The sequence below is a fragment of the Equus przewalskii genome, chromosome 18 (assembly GCF_037783145.1).
Source record: "Equus przewalskii isolate Varuska chromosome 18, EquPr2, whole genome shotgun sequence".
Lineage (NCBI taxonomy): Eukaryota > Metazoa > Chordata > Mammalia > Perissodactyla > Equidae > Equus > Equus przewalskii.
Genome location: NC_091848.1, coordinates 26,158,901 through 26,176,644, shown reverse-complemented (window position 1 = coordinate 26,176,644; position 17,744 = coordinate 26,158,901). Strand labels below are relative to the sequence as shown.

Below are 17,744 nucleotides of genomic sequence, written 5' to 3'. Positions count from 1 at the left end.
TACATGGAAATGTACATTTTGAGGCTGTTGATAGAAAGTCCTATTTTAGCTAATTTACTTCCACACCAGCAGTGTTGGAGAGTTTCCGTTTCCTTGCCTTCTTATCAACATAGATGTTACAAATTTTTTAATTGCTAACAATATAATAAAATGGCAATAATATCTTCCTATTGTTTCTATCCAATGAAGTATGATTTAAATGAGTATAAAAAATCATTTCCCAGCCTAAAATGATGGCCCCGGATACTTCGTGGCAAGAGCAAAGAGTTGATGTCTAACATTTCTGGAAGGAAAATGGAGTTACTGTTAGAAGGAACCCTAAATATTAGTTACTCCACTCTCTGCAATTATCAGATGAGAAACTTGAGGTCTAGAGAATAGAAGGGACTTGCTCAAAGTCACTTCACTATGAAATATAAGAACCAGGATTAGACCCCAGAGCTCTACCATACCACCCTACTTTCTCTGATTTGCTTTCTTCCCAGTTTCCATAACTCCATCAAGCTGTTGAGTTTCTGAAACTAGAATTCAAGAGCCTCCTAAGAAATGTTTTAGATTTTGTGCTTTATTCAAATCAGAATATTTAAAAATTAATGTAAATATATTTGTATTTTCTTGATGACTGTCTTATGCCAAATACTGCCATGTGATTTCAGAACCCCTGTTATCTTTCTGTCACATGGCATAATGGTGAAGAACCACCTCCAGAGTCAGAGTACCTGGATTTGAATCCTGAATCCATCAGTCAATAGCTACATGACCTAGGACAAGTTACTTAACCCTCTGTGCTTCAGTCTCCTCCTCTTTAAAATGGGCATAGTATTTGTATCTACCTTATAGGGTTGTTATGAGTAGGCAACCAGATAATTCATGTAAATTGCTTAGGACAGTCTGGCATGTTATAAAGGTTAGTTATTATTAATAAGGTGTTTCTCAAACTGGGGCCTAGACACTTCTTGGGTGGATGGGGCCATCCAGGGACATATTGTCTGGGATCAGAATGAGATGTAGGCACCCCTGGGTGCTGTCGTCAGTGGTGCTAAATCACTGTTGCATGATTGCCCATGCAGACATTGTTGTTCTGTGGAGTTGGTGGAGGAACGGGCACCTGACTGCCCAGAGCCTCCTATAAACTAAATCCCGGGCTCATGAAATGAACCAGAAAATTGATCCTCAGGCAGCTTACAATCTAGACATGATTTAATAATCTTCCTAGGTCTGAAAACCAGCACAGATGCTGGGGAAGTATGGGCTCTGCATTGAGGCAGACGTGGGTTTGGCCGATGGCCCAGCTGCCTAGAAGGAGTCTGATCCTACGTATGGTGGCATAATAAGACTTACCTTGAAAGATTATTTTGAGAATTATATTCATGTGGAACAGGGAGTATATTCTCAATGAATAGTAGCTATTGTTTAGATTGTTATGCGAAGCAGCAAGTGGGAGGAAGGAAAAGGAAAGGAGAATTAGAGAATGGGAGAGGGAAGGGTAGCAGAGGAGGGAGGGGAGGAAGAACACAAGAGGGTCATGAAGTGGAGGACACTCATGGCCAGCTCACCACAAGTTCCTCCTGGTGCACAGGCACTTCCCAAGCTGAACAGGGTTTCACAAACTGTTCCAAACTTGAATGTTGTCTCTTTGGTGTGGTTTCCTTGTGGTGGTTGTTAACACACATACACGCACACCACCCCACTGCCACCACAATACTTGGCTTTTTTACAGTACCATCTTCTTCTAGACCTGCCTGAGCCCCGTACTCATGCCTTGCTGTGTCTCTTCCCTGACAGTTCCATTTCTGACACGGGGCTGAGCTGTGGCATGACTTGAGCTGTCATTTTCTCACACTCAGGCTCTTCTGATTGTTGAGGTTTGCCCTTCACTTGATGGTAGGAAATTCCTGTTATCTGTTCCGTGCCCTCTCAAGATTATATATTTGGCACAAAATGTCACAGGAAGAGTATGAAACATAGATCCAGATTGTAAAGAAAGGAAAATTCTGCAGGGAATATGTCATACCATGAGATTTTGGGGAGCTGGGCAGGATGATAGGCATCTGGCAATCATGGGGCTCTGGCTTCCCTGTAATGTTTTCTTGCCTGAGGAAAGTGACTGACTTGAGAGACCCAGATTCTGTCTGCTTTACGGTCCCCTTAAGGAGAAGGAAGAGCTCCAGGTATTCTAAGTTTCTCTTCTTAGTCCTGTCCCTTACATTAATGTAAAGCAGTGGTTACAAAACACCGGCATGCATCAGAATCTCCAGGAATGGCTTCCGAGAATTTGCTTTTCTTACATGTTCCTGGGCGATGCCAGTACTGCTGGTGTGAGGACCACACTTTAAGAAGCACTGACAGGAAATTTTACTTGCTGTGACTCTCACAAACATTATACAAATAATTCTCATAACAACCCTGGGAAACATGTATTGCTATTATTATTATTCCCATTTAGAGATGAAGAACAACTTATTTAACATCACATCATTGGAAGTGCTATAGCCAAGATTTGAATTCTGGTCTCTCTAATTCTAACACCTGACTTGGGCTTGGTGCTGCAGAAGGCTCCCTGACACTGTATGTGTGTCGTTTTCCCCAGGTAGTAGTTTCGTGAAGGAGGCCTCCTCTCACAATCCTTTCCCCACATCAGCCCCTCAGCTCTGGAGTCCGGAATCAGATCTTGGAGTTGCTATTTACAATTCCACTTCTTTAGCATTTCCACTGTAGCATCCCCAGTGGCAAAGCCAAGTGAACATTCTCCCACTTTCCGAGAACGGTTAGAGGTGGCCCCAGGGCAAGAGCAAATTTGTTTTGAAGTCTCATGTTTTACCTCCAACTTCCTGCATATTTTCCATTCTATTCCATTCTGTGTTCGTGTTCAATACAACATAGTTGTTTTTTTTTTTTTTCCGCTCAAATAATACTGGTTTTCCAGGAGCAGGCTATGGTTTTTCCTCTGGCTTCCAATTTACCGTCCAGTTTGAGGATGAGCGTTTAGGCTCTCTTTAGTTGGATTGTTGATAGTATCAGCACCCAGCACAGGGCCTGGCCCTTAGGGACACAATTTATTCATCCAGAGGTGTTACGGTGAAAGGAAAGACCAGGGGCGTTGGAATGAAACAGACTTGAGTTTAAATAACAGTTCTACCATTTACTAGTGGTTGAACTTGGAGCTGTGTTTTTGGCTGTCAAATGAGTATGGAAAAGACCTTCCTCACAGGGTTTGGTCATATTACAGATGAAGTATTCAAAATACCAGATCTGTTGTTGTCTATAAATGATGGTTGCCGTTATGGCTGGTTATTACAATGCTTTGTTGACCAGATGAATAAATAAATGAATGAATGATCAGCACTCAAGCTGTGATGCCCCTGGGCTGGAAACACTCCCCAACCTGACATTCCATGCCTGTCCCAAAGGCAGCCTCCTCAAGTAGCAAGTCTCAGCTTCTCCCAGGAGCCTGCACTCCTCTCCTGGGTACCAGCCCCCTCACACCTGAGCAGCTCAGTTCAGCCTGACATTTTTACACCTCTCCCAGAGTGGGGATTCTTAGATTCACTGTGAGGCCACTAATGAGTTGCCAAGTCCTCAAATGCAAGTCCCCTCTGAATTCTCATGGGTAACACACCGTTCCAAGACTTTTATTTTTATGTTTGTATAAGGACTGTGGGCTGGTAATTTATTAAATGAGTTATTAGGGATTACTCATATTTGCTATTCATAAACTCAAATTAGCTTATTACTAGGTTCCCCAGGGGCCTCTAATTCGGTTATCTGTGAAGTCAGACTGCTTCTAAATGCTCAATAACTACTGCCTCCTCGTTCTGCCAGATGGTTAGAATCCTGTGACCTGGGGTAAAGTCACGTTGTTATCATTGCAATGGCAGACTTGTTTTGAGTTGCCTGTACTGTTCAGCTACTGCTCTTCTTGCTTTTTAATTAGAAATTATAGTTCATTTAACTTCGTTGTTATCATATTAGTTTGTGGAGGATATTTGGTTAACCCGACAGCATGCAGTGATACACACTTGCATCAAAGGTATTTCAGGCCTATAATTTTCCAGTTACTACATTTTAAGACGTGAACAAGTTGCAGTTCAAGCATGAATCATGCGTATCCTCTTGCTAAACAGATACATATGTAATCTGAACCCGAAAGTGCTGATGTGGTTGTTTTGGTTATTTATGACTGCATATCTGACTGCCTCAAAATTTAGTGGCTCAACAGTCATTTTATTATTCCACATGATTCTGTGCATCAGGAATTCAGGCGAGACACAGCAGAAATAGCTTATCTCTACTCCACATCATGTGTACTAAGACCGTAAAATCCAAAATGGCTTCTTGTCGTCCATGTCCGGTGCCTCAGCCAGGATGGCTTAAACAACTGCCTGCTGGTTGGAATGGCTTGGCTGGGATCTTACAGAAGGGGCTTCAGTTTTCATTATCAGCTGGGGTGCTCCGTTCTCCTCCATGTAATGTTAAGCCTCTGTCTGTCCGCGTGGTCTTTTTGTGAAGGACCACTCAGAGAGAGCAAGGAGGCTGAATTTCTGACATAGTTCAGTGCTCCCAAGAACACAAAGGTGGAAGCTGCCAGGGCTTCTGAAAGCTTGGGCCTGACACTGGCACAGTGTCATTTCTTTTGCGTTCTCTTAGTCACAGGCACAGCCCAGACTCCAGATGGGGGGTGGGAGGACTACAAAGGGTATGAATATCAGGAGGTGTGGTTTTTTAGAGGCCACCAATGTAGCCGATGACTAAACAGTGACAGTTCATTATGAATTCTAGCAACTTAACTCCTAACATACTATCAGGTTAAGCATAATAAAGTGACTATTATAAGTTTATAGTTATAAATTTATGTGATTATTTTAAAGTGTGTGCACTGTCATGTTTTTTTATTATAAAATAAGTGACTCATAAATGGTATTATCAACAATTTTATGTCAATTATGTCTTTTGTTCCTCTCCAATTCTTTGCTACCACTCGGTTCTTTTTCTACAGGGAAGTGCAAACAGATGTGGTAGGATCTTTTGCTCCACACGAATGGTCTCAGTCAAGAAAGGTTGAGAACCACTTTGTTAGTGATCAAGAAATGAACCCTTCAAAATCCTGTAGTAGCTACAGCTACAAAGAGCAAGATACTGTTTCCACCCTGTAGGGGCTCAGGGTCTCACAGGGTAGAGTTGGCAAGTCCACTGCAGTGTGGTAAGCACCGTAATGGAGAAAAGCCCAAGGAGCTATTGGAGAGCAGAGAAGATATGTCCAGCCCAGTTCAGGCGATTAAAGGGAGCTTCGTAGAGTAGATGACACTTGAACTGAACTCCAAAGGCTGTGTAGGAGTTGCAGTTTAAGAAGGATCAGAGGAGCAAAAGCTCAGAGATGGAGCACTTATCAAGATGTGACTCGTCACATGTCTGGAAAGAGAGAGGGGTTCTTATCTTTCCAGCTTTTAGTCATTCTTCCTTTATAAAATTATACTCATTATAGGTTCGTTATAAATCATCAGATGCATATAAATAAGCTCTCCCAATCTGATGCCATATTCATGAATTAATGTTTTCATGAGAGCAAAGAGGAGATGAAGAGGTGTTTGTTCCTGGATAATTGGCTATGGCTGATTCACTCGAATGAATAGAGAGCCCTGGGGTGCAATTCAATACCCATTGAATTTGCTGTCTTCCTTCTGACTTGTGATTTCCCTGCTGACATCTACACAGACCAAATAGAGTTTGATCCAGTATGTGAAATTGCAAAGCTAGAAAATGCATTGGAAACTATTATTCCCACACCCTCATTTTATAGACAAGGGAACTGAGGCCCGGGTCTCTGAAGCAAGTGCTCAGAGTGGCATAGCTGTAGGGTCGTACACCACACTTCTCCCATCTAAGCCTGACAATATCCAATCTGAGTGTTATTTAGAAAAGCCTATTATATTTTTTTCTGTCAGGGAAGACGTTCAGGATGGTAATAAGAAGGTTGTTCATACTTTAAAGGCCCTCCGAGAGGGTAGTGACTGGGCAGGCTGCTGAAAGAGAAATGCTGAGTGATGTCAGCTGGAGCAAGTCCTCTTGGGTGGTGGTGGTCATCTCTATCAGAAGGCGGCAAATCAGAGGGGACTGTCATGTGGGGGCAGGGTCAGCAGTTACCATCTGGAGAGTCAGGCAGTGTTTCAGGCCCCTAACTTTTCCTGATGGGAATAAAGAATGGTGCAGTTTCTTCTACCAAGAAGCCAAGCACTGAGCTACAATGGGACAGCAAGGATAATAATATGAATATTTGTTGAGTTTTTGCAACATATACCTCTTTACCTTGCTACTCCTCCCCAGCTGCTTCAGGAATCTCTTTCTACCCCCCAGTGCCTGCTACGGACACATTAGATGGCCCCAGAGCTCTCTTGATATATCTGTGCTATGACTCTTACCAGCTTGTATGTTAATTATTTGTTTGGGTATTTGTCTCCCACACAGGACCATCAGCTACCACTACAGAGAAATATAGAGGATCCATGTGTTCTATGGGAACACAGCTGGGAGAACAGCTTCGCTTGCTCAAAGAGTTCAAAAAAGCTGTAGAAAGCAAGTAACATTTTTATCTGGAAACCAGACATACGAGTAGAGGTTCATTGTGGGAAGAAAGGAGTCAAGGGCAATTCAGATAGATTAAAGGAATGGTGTGCCTGTCTGTTGTTAACTAATGTTTATGAGGTCCTACCATGTGCCAGGTACTTTGTTAGGTTCTAAGAGTAGACAGTAGGTTGATTTGGCTGGAACACGGAGCATGTAGGGCAGGAGGTCACTGAAGTGAAGATGGGGAGGTGAGCTGTAAAGGATCTTCTGGAACTGGCTGACAAGTCTGCCCTTTATCCTGGAGGCTAAGAGAGGACTCCGAAGGGTTTTAAGCAGATAAGTATCGGAATCAAACTTGGTTCTAAATTAAGAAGCTCTCTATGAAGAGACATGAGGTGACTCATGGTATATATTGTTCAATGAAAGAAACCAAAGTGCAAAAGACAATCCATAATGTGCTACTTTTTGTGTAGTGAAAAGGAAAATAAGAAAATATCCATGTATCTGCTCACTGGTTCAAAAATAAACAGGAAGGATAAACTAGAAACTACAAGGGGTGAGTGGGAATAAGATGGAAAGGAGGGGGACGGGAACAGAGTAAAAAGAATGAGGGAAAGCCAGGCTTCTCTGAATGTACTTTTTAATATGGTTCTGACTTTTGAAACCACACTGAAAAAGAATCAATGGGATTGGAGAAAAAAACCCTACATTGAAATACAAACAGAAATGAATGAGAGTGGGGAAGAAGTAACCTAAGTAACTTGAAAATAGTATTTTGAGGATATGCTGTTGCTGAAGACAAAAGAACTATAAACAAATCTTGAACTCTATTTTGTTTTTCACGGAGATGTGGCTAGCAATTCTGAAAATTTCTGTGTATTTTAAAATTGACCAAATAAGTATACTATAGATGATGGAAACAAAGTTTGTTCTAGAAGGGAGTTTAAAAACATGGAATGAGTAGAGGCTACAATTGACACTAGTGCTGGACAGTAGTTGGAGGTATGAGTATGAACTCAGAGTTTTTAACATGGTTAGATGGATGGATGATGGATGGAAGGATGAATGGATGGATAGAAAGATAGGTAGATAGATAGCCAGACAGAGATGATGTGTGTGTATGCATGAATATATTTCCCACCTCTGTCCTGATAGGGCCTAGAGGCAATGACACCCCAGTAGCAATGAGCATAGCTAGCACACAAAGCTTGATTTCAAATACCATTCTCCACTGAAAAGAATCAGGGCTGTGGAGAAATGACTGATTTCAGGACTAGGACTGAGGAAGTACACGATGAGCCTGAAACATTTTATAGGACCGGAAAATAAAGATATGCTCAAGGAAGGATGGGAATATGTCTAAAGAACAAGGAATCACCTTGAGTGAGCTTCCCCTGGCCAAATCTGGGAGAATTTGAGAATTAAAACAAATAATGATAGTAATGGGTTATAACCCACTGAATAAAAGAAGAATCCATGAATATAAATATATATATGTAATGTACACTTATACTTTATATATTTTATATGTTTACAATATTAATTTATATTTTATATATTCATAGTATGTATAGTATTTATAATATAAATAAATATATATAATAAACTGATACGAAAAAAATAAAGGAGAAGAGAAAGCTGTCTTACAGTAGAATCCCAACTAATAAATATAGAAGGAATGATGGAATTAGAAATTTGCTATCATAGTAATAATTAATCCAAGCAAGAATCATCAGTATAGGCTAAAACTAGTGGATAAAAGTTAGATGAATAATTACAAAATTATAGCCACTTAAAGCAGGATAAGATCGAGTTCAGAAATCTATGACACAACACAAAGATTTTTGCACCCAACTGCTGTCAGCTGATTGTCTTAGTCATATTGCTAAGTTATGTATTTGCAATAGGAGGATAACAACAATAATTATTTATTGAGTGTCCATTGTGTGATAGGCATTGTGCTAGGTGGGGTTTGGGTTTTTTTGTTTGTTTGTCTTTTACCTATATTAACTCACTTAATCCTAACACTGCCTCAATGAGGTTTTTTTATGAGTATCCCCATTTTTGAGATGAAGAAGCCAAGATTCAAGAAGTGAAAAATTGGAGAATGGCTCATGGCCAAGTGGTTAAAGTTCCACATGCTCTTCTTCAGTGGCCCAGGTTCACGGGTTCAGATCCCGGGTGCGGACCTACACACCACTCATCAGCCATGCTGTGGAGGCACCCCACATACAAAGTAGAGGAAAACTGGCACAGATGTTAGCTCAGGGCGAATCTTCCTCACATACACAAAAAAAGAAATGAAAAATTTGTCTAAAGTCAAATAGCTGATAAGAGGCAGAACCAAGATTCCAATCCCCTGCTTCTGATTTCCAGTTCAATGGTGTTCTCTCACGTAGTGTGTCTTTTGGTCCCCTCAGAGCTCTGTGCTTCTGGGAGGATGCAGAATGATACAGTCAGAGAGGCATTCTCAAATGAAAGTATTGGGGGCTCCCTCTTTCTCCTCACCATATTTACTAAACAGTTTGTCTCATTTTCCTCATCTAAAAATAAGGAAGGTGGGTCAGCCCCGGTGGCCTAGTGGTTAAGTTTGGCATCACACTGCTTTGGCGGGCAGGGTTGAGTTCCCAGGCATGGACCTATACCACTCGTCTGTTATTGGCCATGCTGTCGTGGCGGCTCACAGACAAAAACAGGGGGATTGGCGGCAGGTGTTAGCTCAGGGTGAATCTTCCTCATAGGAAAAAACAAAATGGGGAAGGCAATGCTTAATTTACATGGCTGCTATGAGGACTAAATTAGAAAATATATACATAGCCTATAGCACAGTGTAAAATAAGTTTCCATTAAATAGTAGCAGCAGAATGGTAATAGCAGTTGTAATATTGAAATCCCTGGTATGAAGGAAAATGTTTCTAAAGGGCACCCCTCGCTTTTGGACTGAACTGATAATCAGAGGCCAGATCATAAGGAGCTTTGTGTATCATGAAAAGATTATGCCTTATTCTATAGGCAAGAGAAACTGCTGAAGAATTTTATTACCAAGAAGGATGTGATCTGGTTGGCAGTTTAGAGCAGACCAAGAGGAGGAGAGCAAAACCCAAGGCAGGGAGACCAGCAGGAGGCTGTTGTTAGAGACCAGGCAAGAAAAGATGAGGGTCTGAGTTAATGAACCAGCTGGCGGGATGGAGAGGAGGGAATTCACAATGGACAGTCACACCGCTGGCCTGGTGCCTGGGTTTGGCAGGAGAGAAAGAGGGACGACTTAAGCTGAGCATCAGGCCTCTGGCCTGGGTACTGGCTCTTCTCAGGGCACAACCAGGATGCAGAAGAGACGCAGGCTGGGGGCATGGGAAGGTGCCAATTTGGAGTGATTTGGGACGTACAAGAGAGTGACAGTAGAGAACTGAATATTCAGATCTGGACTGTGGGAGCTCAGGGCTGGAGCGGCATGCGTGGGAATCATTGAAGCTGCAGAGGTGGAGGAGATCCCTCAGGGAAGGGATGTAGAGTGAGGAGAGAGCTGAGGAGAGGATTTTGGAAACACCAGTATTTAATGATGGCAAAAAGAAGAGACAGAAGGAGACTGAGGAAGAACGCTCAGAAAGATGAGAGAGTTTCAGGGTAATTGTTTCCTGCCATGGCACAGGCTGCAGAGAGAGCAAATGAAGCAAGGCAGGCCTGAAAGGTGCCTGTTGGATTTGACAACTAGGTCCCTGGGGACCTTGCCGAGAGCAGGTGCCGAGGAGCTGAATGCAGTTGGCCGGTGACTTAAGGAAAGAATTGGACTTTTTAAAGAGAGAATTAGAACTTGGATGCTCCCAGGGATGCAGGCATCTTACTCCCTTGCCTTGTATTCCCACCTGCTGTTGGAGATCTCTGACTGGTGGAAGGTCTTCCTTATAGAGCCAGAATCTCCCTCTGGCATCTTCCGTCGACTCTAGTTCAGCCCTCCAGATGCACACCAACCAACACTTTATGCTCCTCCAGAGAACTATGCAAATCTGCCCCCTCACTGGGTCGTCTCTTCCAGCTCCTCCATCATTCCACATATGGTCCAGGCTCCCCAAACTTGCCTGGAAGTCTGACTCTCCACAGTGGATCCTGTTTTATTGAAACCGGGCTTGTTCTTTGGTAACGTCAGTCTTTATTTCTCCTCCTATTAGATTGGTGGCTTTCCAACATTTTTTTAACCTCAACCCAGAATAAGAAATACAGTTTAGGGCCCGGCCCTTTGGCTGAGTGGTTATGTTCACACGCTCCACTTCGGCGGCCCGGGATTCTCCAGTTCTGATCCTGGGCACGGATCTACACACTGCTCATCAAGCCATGCTGTGGTGGCATTCCACACAGAACAACTGGAATGACTTGCAACTAGGAAATATAACCATGTACAGGGGCTTTGGGGGAAAAAAAAAGAGGAAGATTGGCAACAGATGTTAGTTCAGGGCCAATCTTCCTCAAAAAAAAAAAAAAGAAATACATTTTACATTATGATCAGTATACACACATATGTATGTATAACTGAAAGGAGATGCACTCTTAATTCAACTCTATTTCATTCCTTTCTATCTTGCTTTTCTAGTTCATGTTTTTAAGCGCTAGTCTCAGCCCATCATGTTAATTTCACAACCCACTTATCTGATTTAATGACTGATGGTATGACTAACGGAGCCACCGTGCTAGGAGGGGCTGAAAGGAAAAGATTCTAAGTGTTTGTCTGAATCCATCCCCTTCCCTCGCTCTAACCGCTTTTTTATGGTTCTGAGAGGAAAGAGAACTGCTTTGAGGCTAGGATGTTAACCAGCCTTGGGGAGTATTTGAATTTCCAGAGTGACTCGTGCAAGGAAGGTAGGCAGCTCTGATGGAGGAATTTAGAAATCAGTGGAGGAGAGAATGCTCACCTTTCAAATCACACCACAAGGTACTGTCCCTGTACTTACTCATGAACCATCCGAAAGCCTGAGGCATTTTCACGGCTTGAGGATGTCCTTAGGTGGCCCTCCTACCACTTCTCACATAAGACATTTAAAATTTTCCAGAGTTTATGAGATTGGCTACCTATTCATATCACCTGACCCCCACCCCAGCCAGAGAACAGTCTGGAGTGTGCTGGTTTGATCTCTCTGCGTTCTTCAGGCTTCCCTGAGGGGATATCCCTCCCTTGAGACCCATCGCCTCCTATAGAACATTTGGGAGTTTTTTAATATAAAAAAGATGACTTATGTGCTCTAACACTCTCATTCACAATGTCTTTTCTACTTCTGCCCAGGAAGAGCAAGGATTTCTGAATTTACCTTGACTATAGGTAGAAGGATGTTGCCTGAGGAATAGCAGAGGTCTTCCCTCATCGGCTGAGAGGTGCCTGCTGCTGCCATAGACACTTGGGTCCTGGAGACGTCTCCTGGAGGGCCCGTCCATCGCATACCTGCAATGAGCCAGACCCTGGGCTGGGCCTCAGCTTCACCCTGGTGAACAAAACTCTGTCCCTGGCCTCAAGTGCTCACACCCAGCTTAAAGATGAGTGAAGAACGCTGGGTCTCCCTCACCCCAGAAGAATTTAACCAACTCCAGAAATATTCAGAATGTGAGTAAATGGACTGAGCCATCTGGGGTGGGATTTCCTCTTGGTTGGGGAGAACATTTCTGGAGAGCAGAGCAATACGATCATTGCAAAGGCACAGAGAGGGAGATGGGGACTGACAGCTTGTATTTCCTTATAAACACACAATTAGTGTCTTTAAACATAAAAACACAAAGATCTTTACACTCTATAAATGATACATACCCGCCATAGAAATTTTGAATATACAGGAGGAAAAAATAAAGAGTAAAAGTCACAGCTAACCTCTATGAATATTTTGGAACACTCCCCTCCTGTGCATATTGCTTTACGTGGTTGAGTTCCTAAATATACCTTTGTTTTTTAGCCTGAGTTTTCCACAAGACATAAAATTGTAAGCATTTTCTCAGATCACTAAAACCTCTTTATAGCAGAATTTTTGAAGGGCTGCAGGCTGCATGGTTACAATGTTACTCAATCATTTACTGTCTATACGTTTGTGTTTGGACCCAAGGCCATCTTTCGGTAAGATGCAGAATTCTGATGCGTGTCTTTCTTGACTTCGTTCTAGAAAAGCCAGGGCTTTTGCTTGAGGCTCTTGATTTCATTAGTTGCATCCAGGAATGATTTCAGACGTAAAGACACAGTGGTGGCGAGGCCGACGTTCACACAGCTGTGCCCCCCAACAGGCCACTCCTAATCCTGACAGTGATGAGAATCTGCCCAGGCTGTGGTAGAACACCAACTGACCGCTGCACTCCACACACACAGAATGACCACCCAGATTGTGCAGTGGCTCCGACTTTTTGCAGAGCCCTTTGCCTTGCAGAGCCCCCAGCTGCACTGCCGGCCCCACCCTTTTATTCTAGTGTCTCTCCCTTCACGTTAGTTGTACATGTGCTTTTGTAAATCACTTGGCCTGCCATGTGTTGACCTGCCCTATAGAGCTTTCCCGGGTCGTCCTCCAAAAGCCCTTTTGGCAGCCTGCCCCCTCCCGCAGGCAGGCAGCCCTTGTCCACAGCATTGGTCGAGGAGTCGCAGGATTGGGCTCAAGTGTCAGCTCTGACTCTTGCTCTCTGTGATGTGACAGCCCTTCACCCTCTGGAACCTCAGTGTCCTCTCCTCCAAAATGATAGAGTTGGACTAGATGATCTCTTCCTATGATCACTTCCAGATCCCATGACTCCATATGCTCCCCAAGGTCAACAGGGGCCCCTTAGGGCTACTGGCCAGTCTCTCTCTCAGTACCCTGGAGCCCATGGCCTCTTGTCTGACCACAATGGGTTTGGAGAAACTCATAATATACTGACAAGGAGCAAGGAATCACCCTCCAGGGTAAACTCCATTTAATTCAGCTTGCTCAGTAGGTCAGCAAAGTACCAGGCCCTGTCAGGGATGAAAAAGAAGCACAAAGAAAAAGCTTGCCCTTGAGGAATCAGAATCTTGTTAGGGACTCAGAAATGTGCCCATCACACAAGCAGAGAACGGGTTTAAGGCAGCGGGCAAACACCTCTGGCACAGCTGGCTAAACTGAGCCATAAACGAGAAGGGAATTTAAAGCTGGGGAAATTGATATGGGGAGGTCTATTAGTTTCTAGGCTATTGTGACAAAGTACTACAACCTAGGTGGCTTAGAACAACAGAAAGTGTCTCACAGTTCTGGAGGCTGGACATCCAAAATCAAAGTGTTGGCAGAGTTGGCTCCTTCTACTGGCTGTGAAGGAAGAAGCTGCTCCAGGCCTGTCTCCTTGGCTTATCGATGGCTGTCTTCTCTGTGTCTCTTCACATGGTGTTCTCCCTGTATGCATGTCTCAGTGTCCAAATTTCCCTTTTTATATGGACACACTTATATTGGATTGGACCAACCCTACTCCAGTGTGACCTCGTCTTAACTAATTAACTCTGTGATGACCCTATTTCCAAATAAGGGCACATTCTGAGGTACCAGGGGTTAGGATTTCAACTTATGAATTTGGGGGAGATATAATTTAACCTATAACAGAGGATTTAACTGGATGAACTCTAGGAAGGAAAGAAGTTTAAAACGTGAGCAGTGAATGGTGGAGGAGGGGTGTAGAAACAATGGAAGCAGCAGTAGAGGGGCAGGAAGGGAGAGAGTGTGTATAGGGTGGTAAGGAGAACTTCTGGGCTAGATGGAGAGAAGAAGCAGGAGGAGGAGGAGGAGGACACAGAAGGGATGGGGACAGCAGGAGGCCTTGGGTTATGAATGTCAAAGTGTGGCCTTTGGACTAAGGTGACAAAATTTAAAGACATAAATCTGGTGGCTATGTTCAAGGTGGCCTGGATGAGGAAGCTACCAGATCAGGGAGCTCAGGTGGGGTCGTTTGCATTAAATCTAGTCCAAGCTGAGGACCAAAGCTAAGATGGTAAATGTGGTAAGGAACAAATGCTAGTTTGTGGAAAATTGTGGTGGAAGAATCATCAAAGCTTATGGAACAAAAGAAAGCCAGCAAAGATACTCAAAGCCCATGAATCTGTGGAAAATGATGACCTTAGGATGCACAGCTGGTGGGCACCGTTTGGGAATGTTGATTTTGAGATGGTGAAGACACATCCACGTATGCATTCATAAGTGCCAGGCCCCAGGGAACCAGCATGAATGATGCAGTGCCTGCCCTCAAAGAGCCCACAGCCTAGTGGGAAAGACAGATAGGACTCAAACAATGATGCTCAGTACGACAGGTGGTAAAGAGTGGGGAACACAAAGGAGGAGACCTAGCCCAGCCTGGTGAGAGAATTCCTCATATAGGTGTTGTTTCCAGACTCCAGAAACACTAGAAGGAGGGAGAAAGGAGAGGGCATTCCAGGCAGAGGAAGTGGCTTGGGCAAGACAGGGAGGTGAGAGAGTCATCAAGGTAGCTTCTGAGAACCACAAGCAGTTCTGGGCTGGGAGCGTAGAGCGCATGTTGGTGGGTGGTGTGGGGGCAGTCAGGGCAAGAAGTGGAAAGATAAGTAGGACCCCATCCCAGGGATGCTGCTTTCCAAGTGAGACGTCACGTGCGCCCCGGGAGGGTTGTGGCGGGATGTGGGTGGAGATGAGGGGTAAGACTCCAGCTTTGACTTGGGAATCCTTGTGTGGAGACAGCAAGGAAAGAAAAAAATAGGAATGAAGTCACTTCAGAGAGCAAGAATGTGAGGAGAGAAATGAGAGGATGGAGAGTGGGCCTTAGTGTGTGCCTCCACTTGGGGGTCAGAGAAAGAGGAGGCAGAAGAAGACACAGAGAGAAGAACTAGAAAGACAACTAGGGAAAAAAGACTACAGGATTGAGGGAGCGAAGGGCTGGAGGGGTCCAAATGTGGCAGCGCAATCAAGGAGTCAAGGGGTGAAAAGAAACCAGAGTATTTGGTAGGAAATGGCTCCTTTGTGGTTTGGGTCTTTTTTCCAACCATCAGCTTTCTTCTCCTCTGACCTTTCCTCATTTTGTCCATGTCCCAGGACTGGACAAGGGGTGCTAGCTCTGTTGTCCTAACAGGAGAGGGAAAAAAAGATACAATTCTTGGAAAATGATTAAGCCTCTGAGGAAACCCTGAAAAAGGCACTTCTACCAATTTTAGACACATTCTGGTTTTCAGTCAGATTGCGTTGCCATAGCAACTGCTCTTCCTTAACCATACAAACAGGAGCTTTACAACAGCAGAGTAGCTGAAGTGTACGGCCTGAGAATTCGGAACTTTCTCCAGTGGGATTACCAGGTAGGAGAGGCCAAGAATTTCGAGACAAGAGGCTCTTGGTATGTTCTGTTTACATAGCATAAACCCTGCACCTTCTCTGGTGGCCTTTTATTTGGGGAGAAGCCATGTTAAAACTGCCCTTAGAGACATATATATTTATTTTATATGTATACATACGTACATAAACACATATATATTTAAATATATATATAGTTTACAGTAACCTTAATGTGGATCAATAGTATAAAATATTTGTCAAAAAAGGTAATGAAATATTAAGAAATTTTTGTTACAAAATAAAAACAAGCATAATTTTGAAAAACAGAAAGATGATATTTAAAGTTACCCATGACCCTATCTCCCAGTGATAACCACTACTAACATGTTTGTATATAAATATAAATATTAAAATACACATACACATAAACAATTATACATATTTAAAAACCAAACATGTTTGACTATTTTGCATGCTGTTTTCTTTACCCTGATGATATGTTTCAGTTATCTACTGTTGCATCAAAACAACTTCAAAACTTGGTGGGTTAAAACAACCATTTTGTTTTTTCCCACAATTCTGTGCCTCAGGAATCTGGCCAGGGCACAGCAGGGGTGGCTAGCCCCTGCCCTAAAATGTTTGGGGCTTCAGGTGGGATGACTCACATGAGCCAGCATGGCTTATGTGCTCACATGATGGTACCTCAGTCTCCCTCCATGGGACCTCTTTTGCCAAGCACTTTATCATCTCCAAGGGCTTCACCAAGTGGCCTCTCTCTCCAGCAAAGTAGTCTGGATTTCTTGCATGTGGCTCAGAGCTCCAAAAGCAGAAGAGCAGCAGCTTCTGGGCCTTTTTAACCCCTGGGATCATAGGTCCTAGAATGGAACTCTGTCCTCATCCAGTTGGTCAAAGCAATCACAGGCCTGGCCTGGGTTCAATGGGCCAGAGGAATGGACCCCATATCTCACACGGGGAGGGGAAGACTGATGATGGCCATCTCTGAAGACCAGCTAGCACACAATGTATCATGAAGTGTTCTCTATCATTTAATACTTAGAAGAAGCATGGTTTTCGGCGGTTTCAGAGAATTCTTTTGAATACATATACATTATTTTATTTAACCAAACCACTGATTGTCACCTAAGGCTATATTAATAGACTAATAATGTCTAGTAAGGCAAACTGATATCTACATTCTACCCAACTCTGTTCAGACTTCTCTAGAAAACTGAATTTATTTCTGGGCGCTATAGTTTACAGTGAACATGGACAAACTGGAACTTGTTTGAGGAGTACCATCAGCATAGTGAAGGACCTCACAGCCTGGTTATAAAGAAGTGGCTGAAAATACTATGCGTATTTGCTGCAGAAGGAAAAGCTCAGGGAAGGCGAGGGAGAGCCGGTTGTATTAAAATAGCTACACTGCTATTGTGGGAGGAGGTGTTAAGTTTGAATGGCTTCAAATTAATTTTGAATTAGCCCTAAGATTAATGGGAGGATATCAACAGAAGAAAGACTTTGGTTTAAAATAAGGAATAAATTTATTCCTAATGGTCAAATTTGCCCAAGATGGAACAGAATTGACTTAAAAGCAACTGAGTTTTCTTTCCCTGGAACTGCCTGGGCAGAGTTGGCTGAGACACTATAGGGGAGATTAGAGCGTCAGTGACCAGTTGACCAAATGACCTTCCTTAGCTCTTCCAATACTTATTTTCTATATTTAAACAGGTTTCTTTTCCACCTCAGAGGACACGAGCATGTGAGGATGCCTCCTACTGACCCTCCCCCAACAGCTTCAGCGATATAATTGGCTTATTGTCTGTCTAATCCTGACATTTAGGGGAGGGGATTTTTTTCCTCAATTTTTTTCCATGATTTATCAAGGACGGAAACTATCAGCTTATACAGAAAGAGAAAAAAGGAAAAAAT

The 17,744-nt window shown here is 43.3% G+C and overlaps 1 protein-coding gene across 7 annotated transcripts in view; it reads left to right on the top strand.

Annotated features, from left to right (window-relative positions):
• Positions 1-17,744, top strand: part of DGKG (diacylglycerol kinase gamma) — a 236,133-nt gene that overhangs the window by 56,549 nt on the left and 161,840 nt on the right. For all 7 annotated transcript variants that reach the window (XM_070582487.1, XM_070582490.1, XM_070582486.1 and 4 more), the window contains one exon: positions 11,834-12,148. In XM_070582487.1, coding sequence (XP_070438588.1) covers positions 12,082-12,148 — 67 coding nt within the window. In that variant the 5' untranslated portion in view covers positions 11,834-12,081. The remainder of the gene's footprint in view (positions 1-11,833; positions 12,149-17,744) is intronic.